General features: G+C 38.0%; 1 protein-coding gene across 1 annotated transcript; it reads left to right on the top strand.

Moving 5' to 3' along the window:
- The first annotated feature begins 318 nt into the window (after positions 1–318).
- On the top strand, positions 319–17,327 carry LOC116254827 (lon protease homolog, mitochondrial-like). Its single transcript, XM_031630429.1, has 20 exons — positions 319–990; positions 1,636–1,701; positions 2,039–2,230; positions 2,409–2,474; positions 2,567–2,608; positions 6,805–6,927; positions 7,720–7,818; positions 9,016–9,081; positions 9,168–9,254; positions 9,581–9,620; positions 9,717–9,888; positions 11,098–11,222; positions 13,013–13,143; positions 13,223–13,327; positions 13,480–13,593; positions 14,445–14,612; positions 14,796–14,897; positions 15,731–15,994; positions 16,092–16,610; positions 16,835–17,327. The coding sequence occupies exons 1-20, from the start codon at positions 685–687 to the stop codon at positions 17,027–17,029; spliced, it is 2,982 nt and encodes a 993-aa protein (XP_031486289.1). The 5' UTR covers positions 319–684; the 3' UTR covers positions 17,030–17,327.
- Positions 17,328–18,190: the final 863 nt, after the last annotated feature.

The following is an 18,190-nucleotide window of genomic DNA, read 5'->3' as shown; positions in this document are numbered from 1 at the left end:
AGCATTTGGCATCAAAAGATTTGGATATCTCAAGAGATCCAAATCTTCAGCCAATCAAAGGATCAATTCGTACACATCATAAACTAAGTTAGAGGTTTGTGGTACCATCGGATTCGGATTTGCTCTCTTACATGCTCCAAGCCTTATTGGACTTGGATCCTGAATTGGGTTATTCGGCGTGAGTTTGATATCTTGAACGGGCCGGAGTTTTCGGATCGACTGGACGATCACATCCGATCCGTTTGTGCGAGCTCGTTGACAAAGAAGGATCCGGACAGTCAAATATCACAAATATGGGAAGGCTTTTTTGGTAGGGTTTAAGAGAGAGATGGCAGTTTTTGGAACTCCAGAGTCCCAGACTCTCATTCTCTCTCTACATTCTCTGCTAATTCTGAATCTCTCCAAAAAAAACATAGTTCCTGCATTTCCAATTGAGCAAGCAACAGGAAATTCGTCATCTTTATGGTTGGCCGATGTTCGTTACTATAAAGAAAATTAGCAGATTCCTTGAGAACCCACGTTCAAGGTTTCTTAAGCTCCCCATTTCCTCTGAATCCCGTTTTTGGGATCACAGTCAAGTTTGCCACCCGCCCCAGCTTGTCAAAGTCGGAGTTTTTGATTTTTTTGTATGTGGGTAGTATTGTTTTTCACTCCCTGGCGTCCACAACCCAGCAGCCATTGGCGATGTTGAAGATTCTAGCTGCCCCTTCTTTGCGGGGACGTCTGCAGAGGCTCCCTTCCGGCCTTTCCCTTCATACGAGCAATGTTGGACAGGGCCAACGTTCTTTATTTAGGGTTTTGGGAGCTCTGAGAGGCAACAATGGCGTAACTCCTGCTTCTAGAGTGAGGGCATTCTGTTCTGATGCTAACGAGGGGTCGGAGACGGCCGAGGCGAAGGCGGAACCGGTGGCCGAGGGCGCCGAGGAAGCGGCCTCGAAGTCGTCGACTGCAATGGTGCCCACTAATCCAAAGCCAGAGGACTACTTGACGGTTAGTTGGTTCTCGTCTATCGTTGATGTAGTTGGAAAGTTTGCCTTTGGCCGTCCTGCCCTCTATCTTGTGTGTATGAAAGGAAGGGATAGATAAATTTGGGTTGTTTAGGTGGAGAGGTTGAATTTGGGAAAGTTCAGGATTGAATTGGGTTTTTCTTTGTGTAAATGGATTGGATTTGTTGACATATGGGATTTGAAGTAGGCATCTCTGATACAGAGGGATTGAACCTATATAAATTTTAGACTTGAACTGGTATTTGTCTACGTAGAAGGATTCATTGGGTAAATGTGTGGTTTGAATTGAGGCTTCGATATGTAGAGGGATTGGATTTGGTCATCTTGGTGTCTGAACTGTATGTAATCCTGTTCGCTGTAGCACAGTGTCATGTAACACAAAGCCTGCCTTATTTGCGCTTTTGTGTGCTTGCGTGTTCTCTTGTTCATGAAGGGCTTTGTGCCCATTCCAGCACGCTTTCTTGCCAAGTCTGCATTATGTAATATTTTTTTTCCTGTGTGGCATTTTTTAGTTCGACGTTTGCTGTTGCTTATGCGTTTTTTTGTTATCTGGTCATTCAGTAGGTATAAAATATCTGTCATTCAATAGGTATAAAAGATCTCAATGTCACTTGTCTTTTCATGGCAGGTTTTGGCGTTGCCCTTAGCACATAGGCCGTTGTTTCCTGGATTTTACATGCCAATATATGTGAAGGTATCGTAGGCAATCTTTCTGATACAAATTTTGATGGGGCTTCCATTATATTCTGGTTTGGATGTTTACTTGAAATTGACTCTTTTTGATTTTCTAAAGTGAATGGTTTGTTATTTGCTTTATTCATAAATACTCTGATGTTGAAACATATATTTTTCCTTCAAACTTGTTTGTCCTATCCTGCCATATATCACATAACTTTGAGATTTATCTAACAACTCTATTGAATGGAACGAATTAGTTTTGCTTTTACGGTCATTTATCTTAGACACAAGTACAAATGATTTCTTCGTTTTTGTTAAATGAAGCCTCAGTGAAAATTTATGGATTTCCGCAGGATCCAAAACTATTAGCAGCTTTGGTGGAAAACTACAAGAGATCAGTACGATATGCTGGTGCTTTTCTTGTAAAAGATGAGCCTGGAACTGATCCAAGCCTTGTGACGAGTTCTGAGACTGAAAAAAGTATATATGACTTGAAGGGAAAAGAGTTGTTTAAACGTCTCCATGAAGTTGGTACTCTAGCACAGGTATCTATCATTTGGAAAGGCCAGAAAAGTCTCAAAATAGTTTTTCCTATGTAGCACATAGTTGATGCTATGTCATATTTGATTATTTCTTAGTGGAAAGTTGAAACCCATCATCCATTCTGGCTAGAGGACTTCTAATAATTTTTTTTTTCAATTTTAACTTGTGCTTCTTAAACAGATTACCAACATACAAGGAGAGCAAGTGGTGCTTTTGGGTCATCGACGGCTGAAGATAACTGAAATGGTTTGTCAATAAAATTAGTACATGAAAAGACCTTCTACTACACACTCCATTTTTTAAGGTGATAATTTATTATCAGTTTTATTTGGCTGCAGGTTGATGAGGATCCACTTACTGTCAAAGTAGACCATATAAAGGCATGTTATATTCATAGACATTCTCTATTCTATTGGCTGGGGATTGTTCTTCAGATTTTGATTACCTGGTCTTGTATTTTAGATGCATGTTTATGAAGTCTGATAGGTGGCCTGGGTGGACATGTTCATGCATCCTCATATGTGGGAAAACATGCAAATATACCATGTCAAGGCTGGTGCCCAAGGTGCCTTTGGTGTCACAAGATAGACATGCCTGCACAAAATTCATCAAAGAATGGGTCATCCATCTTCTAGAGTTTTAGATTACTTATTTCCTAATCTGTGCTTCAATTGTAGAGAGTGTGGAATGTGCAAATTTGCTAGAATGGCTAGACCTAAATTTACTTTATTTGATTCCATTAGCCAAACACCATTTGATTTGATACACTCTTATGTTTGGGGCCCTACGCCTATTGATTCTATGGATAGATTTTGTTACTATGTGTTGTTTATTGATGATTTTTCTGAGTCTACATGGGTCTATTTTATGAAAAATAAGTCTGAAGTGCTCTCTCACTTTTAAACCTTTTATAAAATGATTGAAACTCAATATGCATTAAAAATAAGTCTGTGGCTGATGCACATGAAGCTACTAATGAAACTCATGCTGAGAATGAGTGCCTCACAAATGATCATGAACTTGCAACAACTACTGAAGATGTAGAGAACAAGCCAACACTTATCAGAAGATCAAAAAGGATTAGGCGAGCTCCTTCACGCCTAGTTGATTATGAAACCTACCCAATCAGCAAGTATGTGTCGTACAATCAAATTTCTGACTACCCTGCCAAGTTTACTAGAAATCTTGATAGCATTCAAGAGCCCAAGTCCTTTCATTAGGATTAAGGTGATCTTAATTGGAGGAAGGCTGTGAACAAAGAGCTAGAAACTCTAAGGCAAAACAAAACTTGGGAGCATTGGTTGTGTCTTTCAGTCAGCCATTTATTTCAAATGCAACTAAATGACAATTTTAACTTGATGGAGCGAACGTTGCGTCGTCCACATCCTTGAACAGTCCCTTGGTCTCACGGAAGTGTTTACCCCATTGTTGGACGAGGTTCATCGTATCTTTTGCCCACACAATGAGACAATCACACATAAAGTCTTAAAACTAACCATTATACCAATGCATCAAGTTGGCCATGCATTGGTTGTGTCTGTTAGTCAGCCATTTATTTCAAACGCAACTAATTGACAATTTTAACTTGACGGAGCGAACGTTGCTTCATCCACATCCTTGAGCAGTCCCCAGGTCTCACGGGACTCTTAACCCCTTTGTCGGACGAGGTTCATCGTATCTTTTGCCCACACAATGAGACGATCACACATACACTCCTAAAACTGACAATTATACCAATGCATCAAGTTGGCTATGCATTGATTTTGACAACCAGTCAGTCAATTTTCCCAATTGCATCTAATTGACATTTTCAACTTGATGGTAGAGATATTGCTTCATCAAGTTCCTTCATCAGTTCCCAGGTCTCACGGGACTGTTTCCCATCTTGTTGAATAGGGTTCATCGCATCTTTTGAGCCCATAATGTGAAGATCATACATAACATCATAAAACTGGCCATTATAACAATGCATCAAGTTGGCCATGCATTGGTTGTGTCTTTCAGTCAGCCAATTATTTCAAATGCAACTAATTGACAATTTTAACTTGATGGCGCGAACGTTGCTACATCCACATCCTTTCGCAGTCCCCAGGTCTCATGGAACTCTTTACCACTTTGTCGGACGAGGTTCATCGTATCTTTGGCCCACACAATGAGACGATCACACATAAAGTCCTAAAACTAACCATTATACCAATGCATCAAGTTGGCCATGCATTGGTTGTGTCTGTTAGTCAGCCATTTATTTCAAATGCAACTAATTGACAATTTTAACTTGATGGAGCGAACGTTGCTTCATCCACATCCTTGAGCAGTCCCCAGGTCTCACGGGACTCTTTACCCCTTTGTCGAACGAGGTTCATCGTATCTTTTGCCCACACAATGAGACGATCACACATAAACTCCTAAAACTGACCATTATACCAATGCATCAAGTTGGCTATGCATTGATTTTGACAACCAGTCAGCCAATTTTCCAAATTGCATCTAATTGACATTTTTAACTAGATGGTAGAGATATTGCTTCATCAAGTTCCTTCATCAGTTCCCAGGTCTCACGGGACTGTTTCCCATCTTGTTGAACAGGGTTCATCGCATCTTTTGCGCCCATAACGTGAAGATCAAACATAACATCATAAAAAAGGCCATTATACCAATGCATCAAGTTGGCCATGCAATGGTTGTGTCTTTCAGTCAGCCAATTATTTCAAATGCAACTAATTGACAATTTTAACTTGATGGAGCGAACGTTGCTTCATCCACATCCTTAAGCAGTCCCCAGGTCTCATGGGACTGTTTACCCCTTTGTTGGACGAGGTTCATCGCATCTTTTGCCCACACAATGAGACGATCACACATAAAGTCCTAAAACTAACCATTATACCAATGCATCAAGTTGGCCATGCATTGGTTGTGTCTGTTAGTCAGCCATTTATTTCAAATGCAACTAATTGACAATTTTAACTTGATGGAGCGAACGTTGCTTCATCCACATCCTTGAGCAGTCCCCAGGTCTCACGGGACTCTTTACCCCTTTGTCGGACGAGGTTCATCGTATCTTTTGCCCACACAATGACACGATCACACATAAACTCCTAAAACTGGCCATTATACCAATGCATCAAGTTTGCTATGCACTGATTTTGACAACCAGTCAGCCAATTATTCCAATTGCATCTAATTGACATTTTCAACTTGATGGTAGAGATATTGCTTCATCAAGTTCCTTCATCAGTTCCCAGGTCTCACGGGACTGTTTCTCATCTTGTTGTTTAATGTGTATAAATATCCTTTGTTTGTCATGTATTTCCATGTTCTATTTTATATCTTATCTATTATCAGCAATAGTTTGTGTAGAAACACGCAGCGGAAGAAGAGAAAGGAAAACAAACACAGGATTTACGTGGAAAACCTCGGAACGAGGTGAAAAACCACGGGGAAGCTCTAACATAGGGGCAAAACCGCAACCATAGGAGAGAGAAATCTTAATTCACTTAATCAACAATTACAATAAGTGATTAGAATAAAAGAGGGAGGAAGAGAGGCCCGGCTAGGGAACCGAGCCCGTCCTCGGTTCCCGCGCCATGGGTACCGGGTCCATATCCGGACCCGGGTTCCGTATTACACGGTATTCTAACAGTTTGAGATTGTTGTGATGTTATCATGATGCTCACCAAAAATCCAACATATCTTGTAAGGAAATGCAATATGTCAAATGTCACTGTCTTGATATATTATTCCAATTTCATTGTACATGTAAGGTTCAGAAAGTCTTCAAGTTGAAGCCCATATAATAAACTTTCCAAGTACAAATTTGACTCATTACTTTCTCATTTGACCAGCTGTTTGCCTTTCTTGCGCTTTAAAACTGACTCTAGCTTGGATCCTAGAATGCCTTAAGTGAACTTAAGTAACCACCTAATCAACTGCTATAACTGTTCATGAGTAGCTAAGCACATTATGAAGAGAGTTTTCCCTACATATTGAGCTGCTCATAGCTTGTCTAGTTGTCTTTGTGGTTTGGAACACAATACGAAAAATTGTCAGGAAAGAGGACTTGTTTTGGTTGCAAGTTTGAGACATGCTTATGGTATATTTTTAAAATAAGAGGAAATGACTCCATGCATGTTTGTGAAAGCCACCTATTTGATCTAGTGATGCATTTTATTTTAACTATTGATTTGTTCATTAAACTCTTCAGCCAAAGTAAAAGGACTCCAAGAAAACGAGACAATGTTGTTTGGTAGCATCCAGTGCATTCAACACAAGAAGTTTGTACTTTGTGTACATTGTGAACTAAAATAATCCTTTGTTGCATGTTTCAGAGATCTAGTTTTTTATGGTCAACTGGTCATTGACTGGGCAAGTGGCAATTTCTGATTATCAATCATTTTAAACAAAAAAATATGCTGTTCAAATTTGTCATAATGTTCAATAATTTTTTGAATGTCCTCAAGTTTTTCTTTTCAAAGTCTGGTGCTTTAGACGCTTGTAGTTGTTCTACTGTACTATGAAGATGCCATTAGTGAATTACAGTTTTCATGATTATAAGGTGTCAACTTGCTAATTTGTGCAGGAAAAACCATACAATAAGGATGATGATGTCATAAAAGCAACTTCATTCGAAGTCATTGCAACATTGCGTGATATTCTCAAGACAGGTTCTCTCTGGAAAGACCATGTTCAACCTTACACTCAGGTGGATAACTATTTTATGAATTGATGATCATTTAATGTTTAACTTGCTTTGCTTGTCCTTCCTGCAAGCCATTTTGGTAATTTCAACAAACTTGGAGTAATATACAAGAGCTGAAGGTTATTAACTTTTGTACTCCAGCTTCATTTTTTAGTCATTGTTCAGAGTTTCACACGGAAAACAGTTTTTGTGTTCATCTAGGCAATATAATTTCTTGGTGAATCTTAACCTGCAGAATAAGGATATACTGAAATCTGCAAGATATACTGAAAATGAGAGAACTGGAGTAGGGGCTATGCTGAGGGCACCAAAAGATCTCTGCAGAATCATGTACTGTTTAAATCTCCAAAAGTCTGTAAAGTGATTCCTGAAATTCATTTAATGGCCTAAGCTGGTGACAGCCATACATATTGATCAGCTAAACCCACCGTAGCCACAATTTAATCACCAAGAAAAGAACACGTCGGCAGCGAGCAGTGGCTTTGTTGAGTGTTCTTTGCCCCATCCATGGCTATGAGCCCTGACCCACATTGATAAAAAGAGATGAAGATATGGGATACAATATATATGAACTTGATATGCTAAATTGCCACCTTGGGCAGAAAATGGAGATACTTCCAGCTTCTGTGGTTGACAACGTTTTCATTGTTTGCTCTATGTAGTTATATTTTATTAAAATTATCTTTGGAAGTTTGAAGTGTCTATTGATTGTGACTTGTGGACATGTTCAACTTTTTGCAAGTTTCTCTTGTAAGGTTTGGGAGTTGCTGAAGTTACTTTTTTTGTGCTGTGCAGCATATTGGCGAATTTAATTATCCAAGGTTGGCTGATTTTGGTGCTGCTCTTTCTGGTGCAAACAAGTTGCAGTGCCAGCAAGTGCTTGAAGAATTAGATGTAAGGCAACTTTTTATGGTTAGAAAATCTGTTTATATCTTGTGCTTTTTAAAAAAGCTTGTTGTTCTTGCATGCTGGTCTGAAACTATTAAAAAGACCTAAACTGAATTGCGTCTTTTGATAAAAACTTGATGCTTTATTAGCTTTTCACGGAGTGGGAAATGATATTTCAATTGTATCATATTCACTTATACCTGAGGTTTAGCAACTAACGTCAGAAAATCACAGCAGAAACTTTTATCATATTATTGTACTGGTTGTTCACGGAGTGGGAAATGATATTTCAATTGTATCATATTCACTTATACCTGAGGTTTAGCAACTAACGTCAGAAAATCACAGCAGAAAATTTTTGATGCTTTTATCATATTATTTAGCTAATTTTCTTGATTCTTTACCTTCTTTCTGGTTTTACAAAAGTATATGTTAGTGTTTCTCTACCAATTGAATTTGTTAACTGTTCATTGAACTACTTAATCTAAATATCTAAAAACAGCATGATTTTGGTATGCTCAGTTTGTGAGTCTGTTGCTAATGTGTTAATCTTAGAGAACATATTTTCAGTGGAAGAAATTTTCGGTCTGCATTTGGTATTCTGCTTCTTAGGCAATTCTAAAAATAAGTTTACGATCAAATTGCTTGATTTTTCTGTTTGTACAAAATTGCACCAAACATGAATACCGTGGGATAAATGAATGTTATCCATGATTGCTTGTTCAACATTTAGTTGTCGTCTTTATGAGGTATGAAACTATATGGAGTCCACCAATGGTGTCATCCATATTTATCTGCCGTCTGGGGGCCTCCAAGCCAGGTTTCCTAGGTTGGTTTTCACAAATCCAACTTATAGATGGATGTGGTATATGCCCAGAGCTGTATAATAAAATAAAGCCATGAAAACACTGGATGTAAATTGGATTTTATAAGGTTTTAAGATTAATGGTTTTAATTTTCTTGGCTCATAAAATCTGATTTAGATATTGGATTTTTTTCTCATTCCTATATTTTCAAACATTCTGCATACATGTGGTCAGATATGATTTTTGAAATAATGCATGGAACACTGGACGAAACTAGATGTTGGGTTTCTCTAATTGTATATACTGTTGTATCTGGTTCCACTTGTCCCTTGTTGAGATTCTGTTCACTTTGTTTTTATCTTTATATGCTATAACTGTATTATTTGTGCCAACCTAGGTATATAAACGGCTGAGTCTTACATTAGAACTTGTAAAGAAGGAGATGGAGATAAGCAAAATACAGGTGAACAAAAAATTTCGCATGGTTTCCTCTTTAACATTCTTGCTTGGTGCATGTCAAATTTTCATTTTTCAAATTCTGCTCTCTAGGAATCAATAGCCAAGGCAATCGAGGAAAAAATAAGCGGTGAACAGCGACGTTATCTTCTTAATGAGCAACTGAAGGCAATAAAGAAGGTCAGTTGTGTTTGTATAGTCTATGCTAGTGGTTGTTTTCTCTTCAAATTCTTGTTTCCATTGATTGTTCGTTTGTTACTTTTCTTTGTTCTTGTAGTTGTTAGTTTTACAGTTTTACTTTGGTTAGAAACATTACCTTTGTTGGCCAATGAATTTACTAAGATGATCAATTTGAGCATTTTATTACTAATTTCTTTTTTATTAGTAGATTGTTATTTTCAAAAATTGTGGAACTACATGCAGTTGTTGCCTATGGTAATTCTATGTTCTGGTTCTTGTTCCATATGCACCCAGTTACAAATATGACTATGTGTTTCTTGGTACAGGAGCTTGGTTTGGAGACAGATGACAAGACTGCACTTTCTGGTTTGTCTTAGCTAACGTTTCTTTTTCCTGGGATATGTTGTCATTCAATCCTTTTATTCACCCTTTCCTTTCCTTTCCTGTCTTAACCTTTTGCAGCAAAGTTTAGGGAAAGAATTGAACAAAAGAAGGACAAGTGTCCTCCTCATGTTTTTCAAGCTATTGAAGAGGAACTCACAAAGTTGCAACTTTTAGAAGCTAGCTCAAGCGAGTTTAATGTAACCCGTAATTATCTAGATTGGCTTACTGTATTGCCATGGGGAGACTATAGGTTAGTTTCTTGGCAGAAAATTCATTTGTGTCGCAAGGTTCCTGCAAATGCATATTCTGATGGATGCCTGGTGTTTGTTAGTCTTGTTTGCTCTGATGTACAACTGGAGGTGCATGTACATGTATTTATATCTTGGACACTATGGCGCTTCTATTTCTGACTCACACATTCTGTGCTGTATTTTGGCTGTGATACTCGTCTATGGCAACTTTTTGTTTCCATGCTCAAGACTTCTGCAATATGTGTTGATGTTATGTTTGTGAGGGGTTGGAATGTTTTTCAACATGCACATGAAATGTATCCAATTGCAGTTGTGGAATATATTTTCTCCATGCATTTGTTATATGTCTTTTGTTTGGAAGTCTCTGTCTCTCTCCCACACACTAACATTGAACATGCTGCTAGTTGCCCATTGCTGCATGAGGAACTTATGAGCATTAGATTCCTGCATTTGTCTGACCCAATATATGTTCCCTGTAGTCAGATCTTATATGCAAATGCAGATCGTCGGAGTTTTATTTTGTTAATAAAAAGTAGATCTAGGTGGCATTTTGGTGTTCAGGAAGTCCAGTATAAATAAATGTAGTGAGGGAATGAATTCTATTTATTACTTACTAGAAACAGATGGAAGACATTTTTGATTCCAAAAGTAGTTGGGTGCTAGTGTCTCTGTCTTCTGGGGTTTGAAGTCAAAAATATTTACCTCCTTTAAGGTTGAATGGTGGGTGAAATAGACCTAGTATCTTACTTATTGCGCTTATTCTTAGTTGAATTGTGGGTTATCTTATGGTAATGCACTTTCACTGGAATTTTATGTCAGCTCAACATTGTCTAGAGTCTGTCACAACTTAATTTGTGGGCTTTCAGCATTCCGCAGAATATGGTCATACTTCTCTCTCTCTTTTTTCCCTTTTTTGACTAGTACATGTTTCCATCTCTTGGATTGGAGCAAATTCTCAAAGAAAGCATACATTTTTATTCTTCTTATGACTGTATTTCTATACAGTATCGATATTTGGAAGCTTTGATTTTCCATCTCTGTAAAGCAAGTTACCTCTTGTCAGCCATTTTAGATGTACCATTGCTGTGCAGAACATATTGTGGTTGCAGATAATCAACTTTCACATGCCTTTCAGAAAATTGTTTGCTTAGGTGGAGCTATATTGGTGCAATTTAATTCTCACTAATACTATTGTCATTGTTATGCAGTGACGAAAATTTTGATGTTCATCACGCCCAGAAGATATTAGATGAGGATCATTATGGATTGTCTGATGTTAAGGAGAGAATACTGGAGTTTATTGCTGTGGGAAAACTCAGAGGGACCTCACAAGGTTTACTGTTATATCTCATTGTGCAAATTTTGCTACACTAGGTTTACCTTATTTTAGTTATGCTTTTCTCTTTTAGGCATGTCACATGATCATTCCTTTTTGTCCCTCTTTTGGTCATTAGATTAAAGCTTACAGTCCATTGCTGAAATTTGCATATGATAATCTAGAATCCATCCCGATTTTTTTTTTTTTGATGCTTTGTTCATGATGTCATCTGGATATGAAATTTCACAAGTTCTTTATAGTGTTGGTGTTACTTGGCATGAAATTTGGCTAAATTATCAAAATTAGAGTCTTCAAGACCCTGAAGACTGATAGGGACTAGTTCAACCTGGTCCAAGTCTATTCACTACAAATGAATAAATACCCTATCATACAGAAATGGATACAGAAACATATATATCTACACAAAGGGTACACATATATATTTATAGGTAAAGGATTAGTTGACTGACGAATCTCTAGGTTAAATTAATTGACTAGTCTGACCAACTTGTTGCTGGGTTGAAAGTTGAAACACAAGTCAGTAGATGACACTCATTCAACTAGTTGGTTTTTGACAACTAAGAAATTTACTTGAATTTGCTAGACTAGATCATGAGTATTCTTTAAAAAGTTACATGGAATGGTGCCAAATCTATTCAAAACATGAAAGTTCTATACAGACTGTCTTATCTTCAAAACTCGACCTAAGTTGGGGTGTTAACATCTTAAATGTTGAACTTGTGTGGATAACATTTCTGAAAATAATGAATGAAGAATGATTTTAGAATGTGTAACCTGGATCTTCTTAATATTTTGGTTTTTCCTATGACTATTGGAAGCTAGTGCATATCCATCTCATGTCATTGAATAACTCTTAGGGAGGCGGTTATTCAACATATGATAAGGATGTTACTGAAACATATAATAACTATTGGAAGCTAGTGCATATCCATCTCATGTTAAAACCGACAAACCCAAACATAGAAAACAAGAAGATTCAATGTTATTTCATTCTGCACAAGTGCACATCAGCACCAGCTGTTCTTCACGCCATACTCTACTTCTGAAGGAAAGAAAAGATTACAGCAATAGGGGACAAAACCTAACTTAATACTCTACTAAAAACAGTAAGTACAAGGCTACCCTTATTTAAGAAAAGACTGACCTCACTTACAAGGGCTAAAACATTAAACTAAGTTTTAAAACATTTTAGAGTAGGGTGGGCATAAATAAACTTTGACTGATATGAGCAGAATTAGACCTGTTAACTTTAACAAGCACATCAATATGCTAGCAACTTTTTCACATATTTCTTCTATAGGTTGCTTGAAGAAGTTTGAATTTTGCAAGTGAATTCTCAGATGTGATTTTTAAAGTCAATTATAAAGTTGCTGTAAATTGCTAACTGAAACTTTGAAATGTCAATCTCCATTTTCATTTTCTACACTCGGACTTCTGAGACCAGTTACACTTGTAATGAATAATGATAAATTGACGATTAAAAAGAGAATGATTTTCTTTACCTGTCCTTCAAAAGGAGCTTCTTGGATAGCTTAGGCAATACTTGCGATCATTTATCTTTCTTTGTTTATTAAACTATCTCAAGTTTGACTTGCACAAAAAGATCTAATGTTATGTTTCATGGAGACCTTAATGTTTAGATAGTTGCACAATTTGACTTTAGAGTACTTCCATCAGTGCTTGTGTTCATGTAACCCTAAATAACACCCATTTTTTGTTACTTTTTAATATTACAGTACCTGAATCCCCTAACCGGCCATTGGTTTCATGTTCATGTCATACAGGTAAAATCATATGTCTTTCTGGACCTCCTGGGGTTGGTAAGACTAGCATAGGCCATTCAATTGCACGTGCACTAAATCGGAAGTTCTACCGATTTTCTGTGGGAGGCTTAGCTGATGTTGCTGAAATTAAGGTAATTTCCTTTTTTAATTCTCTAAGCTTTGACAACATTGCTGTATATGGAGTATTCACCTTTGGTATAATTTCTTCAGGGACATCGTCGTACATATGTTGGGGCTATGCCAGGAAAAATGGTGCAGTGCTTGAAAAGTGTTGGAACAGCTAATCCGCTTGTTCTAATTGATGAAATTGACAAGGTTTTTTACCTTTTTCGCTTTGATGTCTTTCTTTACTTTTTCTTTTGGAATTCGTTCTTTTAGTTTCTTCTTGTCATCTGCATGGTCAGATTGAGTTCCCATGTTTAATTGGTGACCTTGGTTCTTCTATGAAATTGTGAATCCTTAAACAGCTAGGGAGGGGTCATGCTGGGGATCCAGCAAGCGCATTGCTTGAGCTTCTTGATCCGGAGCAAAATGCAAATTTTCTTGATCACTATCTTGATGTTCCTATTGACTTATCCAAGGTGAGGTACAGTATTTTGAGTTTATGCAAGCTTGGAATTTTCTTTGCTGCATTTCTTATTGCAACGATCACATAAATCTCGTGCCTTGCAGTAATGCCACTTAGACCAGATTGTAGAATGCCCTCTGGATATACGTGGTTAGAAAATATTGGAAAACCAAGGTTGCTGAGAACCTGGGGTATTTTAAGGGGATGATTTGCTAAAGACGAAAAGAACTGTTGGTGTCATGATGGAGAGATAAGTTATACAGATAAAAAGTATGTAGTTTTTCTAGAAGCAGATGTATGACCAAACGGAGATAAGAAGGCTCTTCGAGCATTACCTGGGCATGATTATAGGATGCAAAATGGCCTACTATGAGTTCATCATTACCTTGAGATTGTCATACTGAAGCAGCAAATTTTGGAAGCAGATTTCCACACCATTGGCGCATGGGAGAATTACGATCCTAGGTCACCGATTTGTCAAGCCACCTTAACTGCTCTGCAATACTAGTAGGTTGACTAAATCAATGCTTCTTTTGAAAAATGGAAAAAATGTGGAGAATCTCATGTAGATAACACATACACATCCACATCCATGTATATGCAAATGTAGTTCAATGGTACATGCATATATTTTAGGCAATCAATGCACAAGCAAGTTGATTACAGCTGCTGTCTGCTTTAATGAATGTGGATCGATGGAACTTCGGTCTATTCTATGCCTATTTTTGTGCACCAGGAGCATGATAAAGTGCTGTCGGTTGCTTGGATGGCTTTTACTCTTGAAAAATCGAAAGTGCTAAAGGAAACTGATTGATATTTCTGTGTGAGATTTGACCATTCAACCACTGTTTGCTTGTACTGTAGGTTCTCTTTGTTTGCACGGCCAATGTTATTGAGATGATCCCAAGTCCTCTTCTAGATAGGATGGAAGTTATTGCTCTTGCTGGTTATATAACTGATGAAAAGATGCATATAGCTCGAGATTATTTAGAGAAGGCAACAAGGGAAGCATGTGGCATGAAACCTGAGCAGGTTAGCTTCCAATTTATGGTTGGCACCCTCCCTCTTTGCCTACTATTTCCTTCTTTGTTTCTTGCCTCACTTTTTGCCTCCTTCTGCTTAATAGTTGGTTTTCACTATCAATATCATCTTGATTTGGCTATCATTGTGCATGACAAATTCATTGACTTTGCTTCAACTACATTCCTAATCCAGGTTGAAGTAACGGATGCTGCCCTTCTTGCACTTATAGAAAATTACTGCCGTGAAGCAGGTGTGCGCAATCTACAGAAGCACATAGAAAAGATTTACCGTAAGGTATGGCTTATTTCCCTGTTTCAGGTTTTCCTGAATTCGTCTTATACCTGCTCCAACTCTTCAACAAGAATCTGCCCGTGCATCAGAATACTGCTATATCCTTAGCGGTTATTGCTGGCATCTGTTGTAAGCTTATGCCTGTTTTCACATGTTGATGGTTTAAGAATTTTATAATTTTTACCTTGTTGCTTCTGATATGTGGGCCATTGAAAGTTGTCTAACCAACTGCCTGCAAGTCTATCATATTGATCTACTTACGATCAACAAATTGGAGTTCCCATACATTGTCTAGGACCCCAGGGATACCCCAAAATTAAGTAGTTTCTAGTTGTAAAAATTATCCTGTTTTAGAATAAACGATGGGAGATAGTTTGGTAAGACACTGGAACAATGTGTTTATTACCAAAGAGCTGTCTTTTTTAATTCAGATTTGGGTGGTAATTGTAAGACCGACTTTCAGTCGAGATTGGTTTTTTTTTTTTTTTTTAAAAAAAAAAAATCAGAGTTGGGTTCTGATATTAGGATGCAGATTTCCAGCCAATATCAAAAATTTCTTGCGGAAGCTTTTCTATCTGAATTGCTTATATTGGTCTGAACCTAGAGAATGAAGAGATGCTGTGGCAACCTGCTCTCTTCACTGATTGGTCATATAACTAGGGAATCTGAGACTGATGGAAATTGTTTGAGAAAAAGAAAAGTTGAAATGTGATTCTGCTTTCCCTGGTGCATAAAATATAACCCAGTGATGTGGATGCATTAGTAACTTTTGAGATCCCCTCTTGTCTTGCTCAAAGTGTTCTACCCCTAATTTCCATCTGTCTTGTGTTTTGCAGATAGCTTTGCAACTGGTACGTCAAGGTGTGTCAAATGAGCCATCACCAGTTGCCACAATTCAGGAAGTTCAGGCTGATGTGTCCAAAAATTCCCCTTCTGAAGAAAGTAGTGAAGTTTCCACAGATGAAGCTACCAATATCCAATCTGAAGAACCTGCAACCCAAGAGCAGACCTGTGAAACCTCCACAGAAATTAACTCCACAGTGGTGGAGCCATCTTCAGATAAGTGCCAATCTGTTTCTGAGCAGCCTCTTGATTCGGAGGTATGTGAACATTCTACTTTTCTAACTTGATTACTGTTTTATGAGTATCTCCCACTGATCATTGAAATTTTAGTCATCTTGTGCTTCTTTTTGCCAGGGAAAGGAAGCTGCTGATGTTATTCAGGAAATAGATGTCGGTAAGACAGTAGACAAGGTAGTTGTTGACGCAACTAATCTGTCTGATTTTGTTGGTAAGCCAGTTTTCCATGCTGAGCGAATATATGATCAAACGCCCGAGGGAGTCGTGATGGGCCTTGCTTGGACTGCCATGGGTGGTTCTACATTATATATTGAGACCACCGTCGTGGAACAGGGAGAAGGAAAAGGTGCATTGCATCTGACAGGTCAGCTTGGCGATGTAATGAAAGAAAGTGCCCAAATAGCACATACTGTTGCCAGATCAATACTTCTTCAGAAAGATCCGGAGAACCCCTTCTTCTCTACCTCCAAACTCCATCTTCATGTTCCAGCTGGTGCGACGCCAAAGGATGGGCCAAGTGCTGGCTGTACCATGATTACTTCGATGTTGTCGTTGGCTTTGAGGAAGCCCGTAAAGAAGGATCTTGCCATGACTGGAGAAGTAACTTTGACTGGAAGAATTCTACCAATTGGTGGAGTAAGTTTTCTCTTTTTAATTACTCTTGTTGGTCGTCTGTAACCATGGCCCGTCTTTTCATTAGTGACACATATAGTTGAAGGTTATTTTTTTCCCCGTCATGGTAGTAGAGCCATAATATATGTTGGTTACTTGGCACTCTTCATTTACTTTGTTTTGATTGCCACTCAGTAGCCTAGGTCATTCTTTTTTGTCTAACGGTGTTCTTTTTTACTGGGACCTAGGTTAAGGAGAAGACAATCGCTGCAAGGAGGAGCGATGTTAAGGTTATTATTTTCCCATCTGCCAACAGAAGGGATTTTGATGAGCTTGCACCCAATGTAAAGGAAGGTCTTGAAGTCCATTTCGTAGATAATTACGATCAGATATTTGATTTATCATTCGATAAAGAGCCACCTACAGAGGGACAGGAAAAATGAAGAAGATATTTGTTCCATGACTGTTTGTTTTCTCCGCAGTTTTGAGAAAAGCCAGCTTACCAGATCGAAAATAATTATTGAGCCTTAATTCTTTGAGGTGCTCCATTTTTGTAGGTGCATGACGTTGAGCATATTGGAAATCTCCAGTATACCACTAGATAAATATACTTCACAAGCATGTCCTGTCATTCATGTTTTATGAAGTACTAATGTAAAAAGTAAGAGGATGATTGAGGCATTCATATCCTCTTCCGTTGTTTATCATTGATTATATGAAGTGTTAAAATTCATTTTCTAACTTGTGGACTTCCCTCTTTCAATTATCACAAGGTGATCTTTTCAATGGTGATATGCTACTGCAAGGCATAGATATTCGTGTCAAACTGGAGAATCATTGTGGTTTGTTCATGTGGTTAAATGCCTTTTGTTTGTTCAAGAGAGTCCAGCTTGTTGGAAAGGTCCTAAAAATAAGCAACCAAAAGGTTGGATATGCTGTTCTCACTCATATGACATGAATTCTGTTGTGCTTAAGCAGAAAACAGAGACCCTATGATTTCCTCTTTCGTTCTTGCTGCTATGGGCTGGAGATAATATAGGCTACTTGGGAGCTCAACTTGCTTTTGATTCACCATAGCTCTTTCAAACCTATAAAATTACCTCCGGGCAGAGCTGCAACTACCTTTTAAAACTCAAGTTAAGCCTGAAAAGCGGATGCTCTGCCTGTAAAGCATAAACTAGCCAAGCACAAACAAGTACCCTGTTTGTCTTCGTTAGATTTTTTTTTTTCCTGTATTATGCTTCATATTATATACATGTACCCAGACAATGATATTGTACCACAAATTTTATTTAAAGAACTGCGCAGATGGTTCATTTCAGCTCCGAACGTGGAACCACCTACAGCTTGTGATTACAGAGGAAATTTAAAATCATAACAGAGGCATCTCCATCCGCAGCTTGTTTGAGAAGACACATTTATGATTTATCCTTCAAATAAGGGGTAGAAAATAAGCTTACACTGTGGTGTGTCATCTATCGGGTGTCATGTTATTCCACATAGAGCTGATTATGTTTATGGGCTGCTAGTGAGTGTCACCAACTTGAAAGAAGAACAACTTTATTTTGACTTCCGCGCATGAGGTGATACAGAGGTGGAGCAGT

Source organism: Nymphaea colorata, chromosome 5, assembly GCF_008831285.2.
Source record: "Nymphaea colorata isolate Beijing-Zhang1983 chromosome 5, ASM883128v2, whole genome shotgun sequence".
NCBI classification, from domain to species: domain Eukaryota; kingdom Viridiplantae; phylum Streptophyta; class Magnoliopsida; order Nymphaeales; family Nymphaeaceae; genus Nymphaea; species Nymphaea colorata.
Note: the sequence above shows the minus strand (reverse complement) of the source record. Positions and strands in the feature narration are given on the sequence as shown.

Excerpts from the sequence above, each read along its gene's own strand:
- LOC116254827 (XM_031630429.1), top strand. The coding sequence starts at position 685 with ATGTTGAAGATTCTAGCTGCCCCTTCTTTGCGGGGACGTCTGCAGAGG. Across the intron at positions 2,231-2,408 it reads AAGTTGGTACTCTAGCACAG|ATTACCAACATACAAGGAGA; the intron begins GTATCTATCATT and ends CTTCTTAAACAG. Across the intron at positions 11,223-13,012 it reads ACTCAGAGGGACCTCACAAG|GTAAAATCATATGTCTTTCT; the intron begins GTTTACTGTTAT and ends CATGTCATACAG.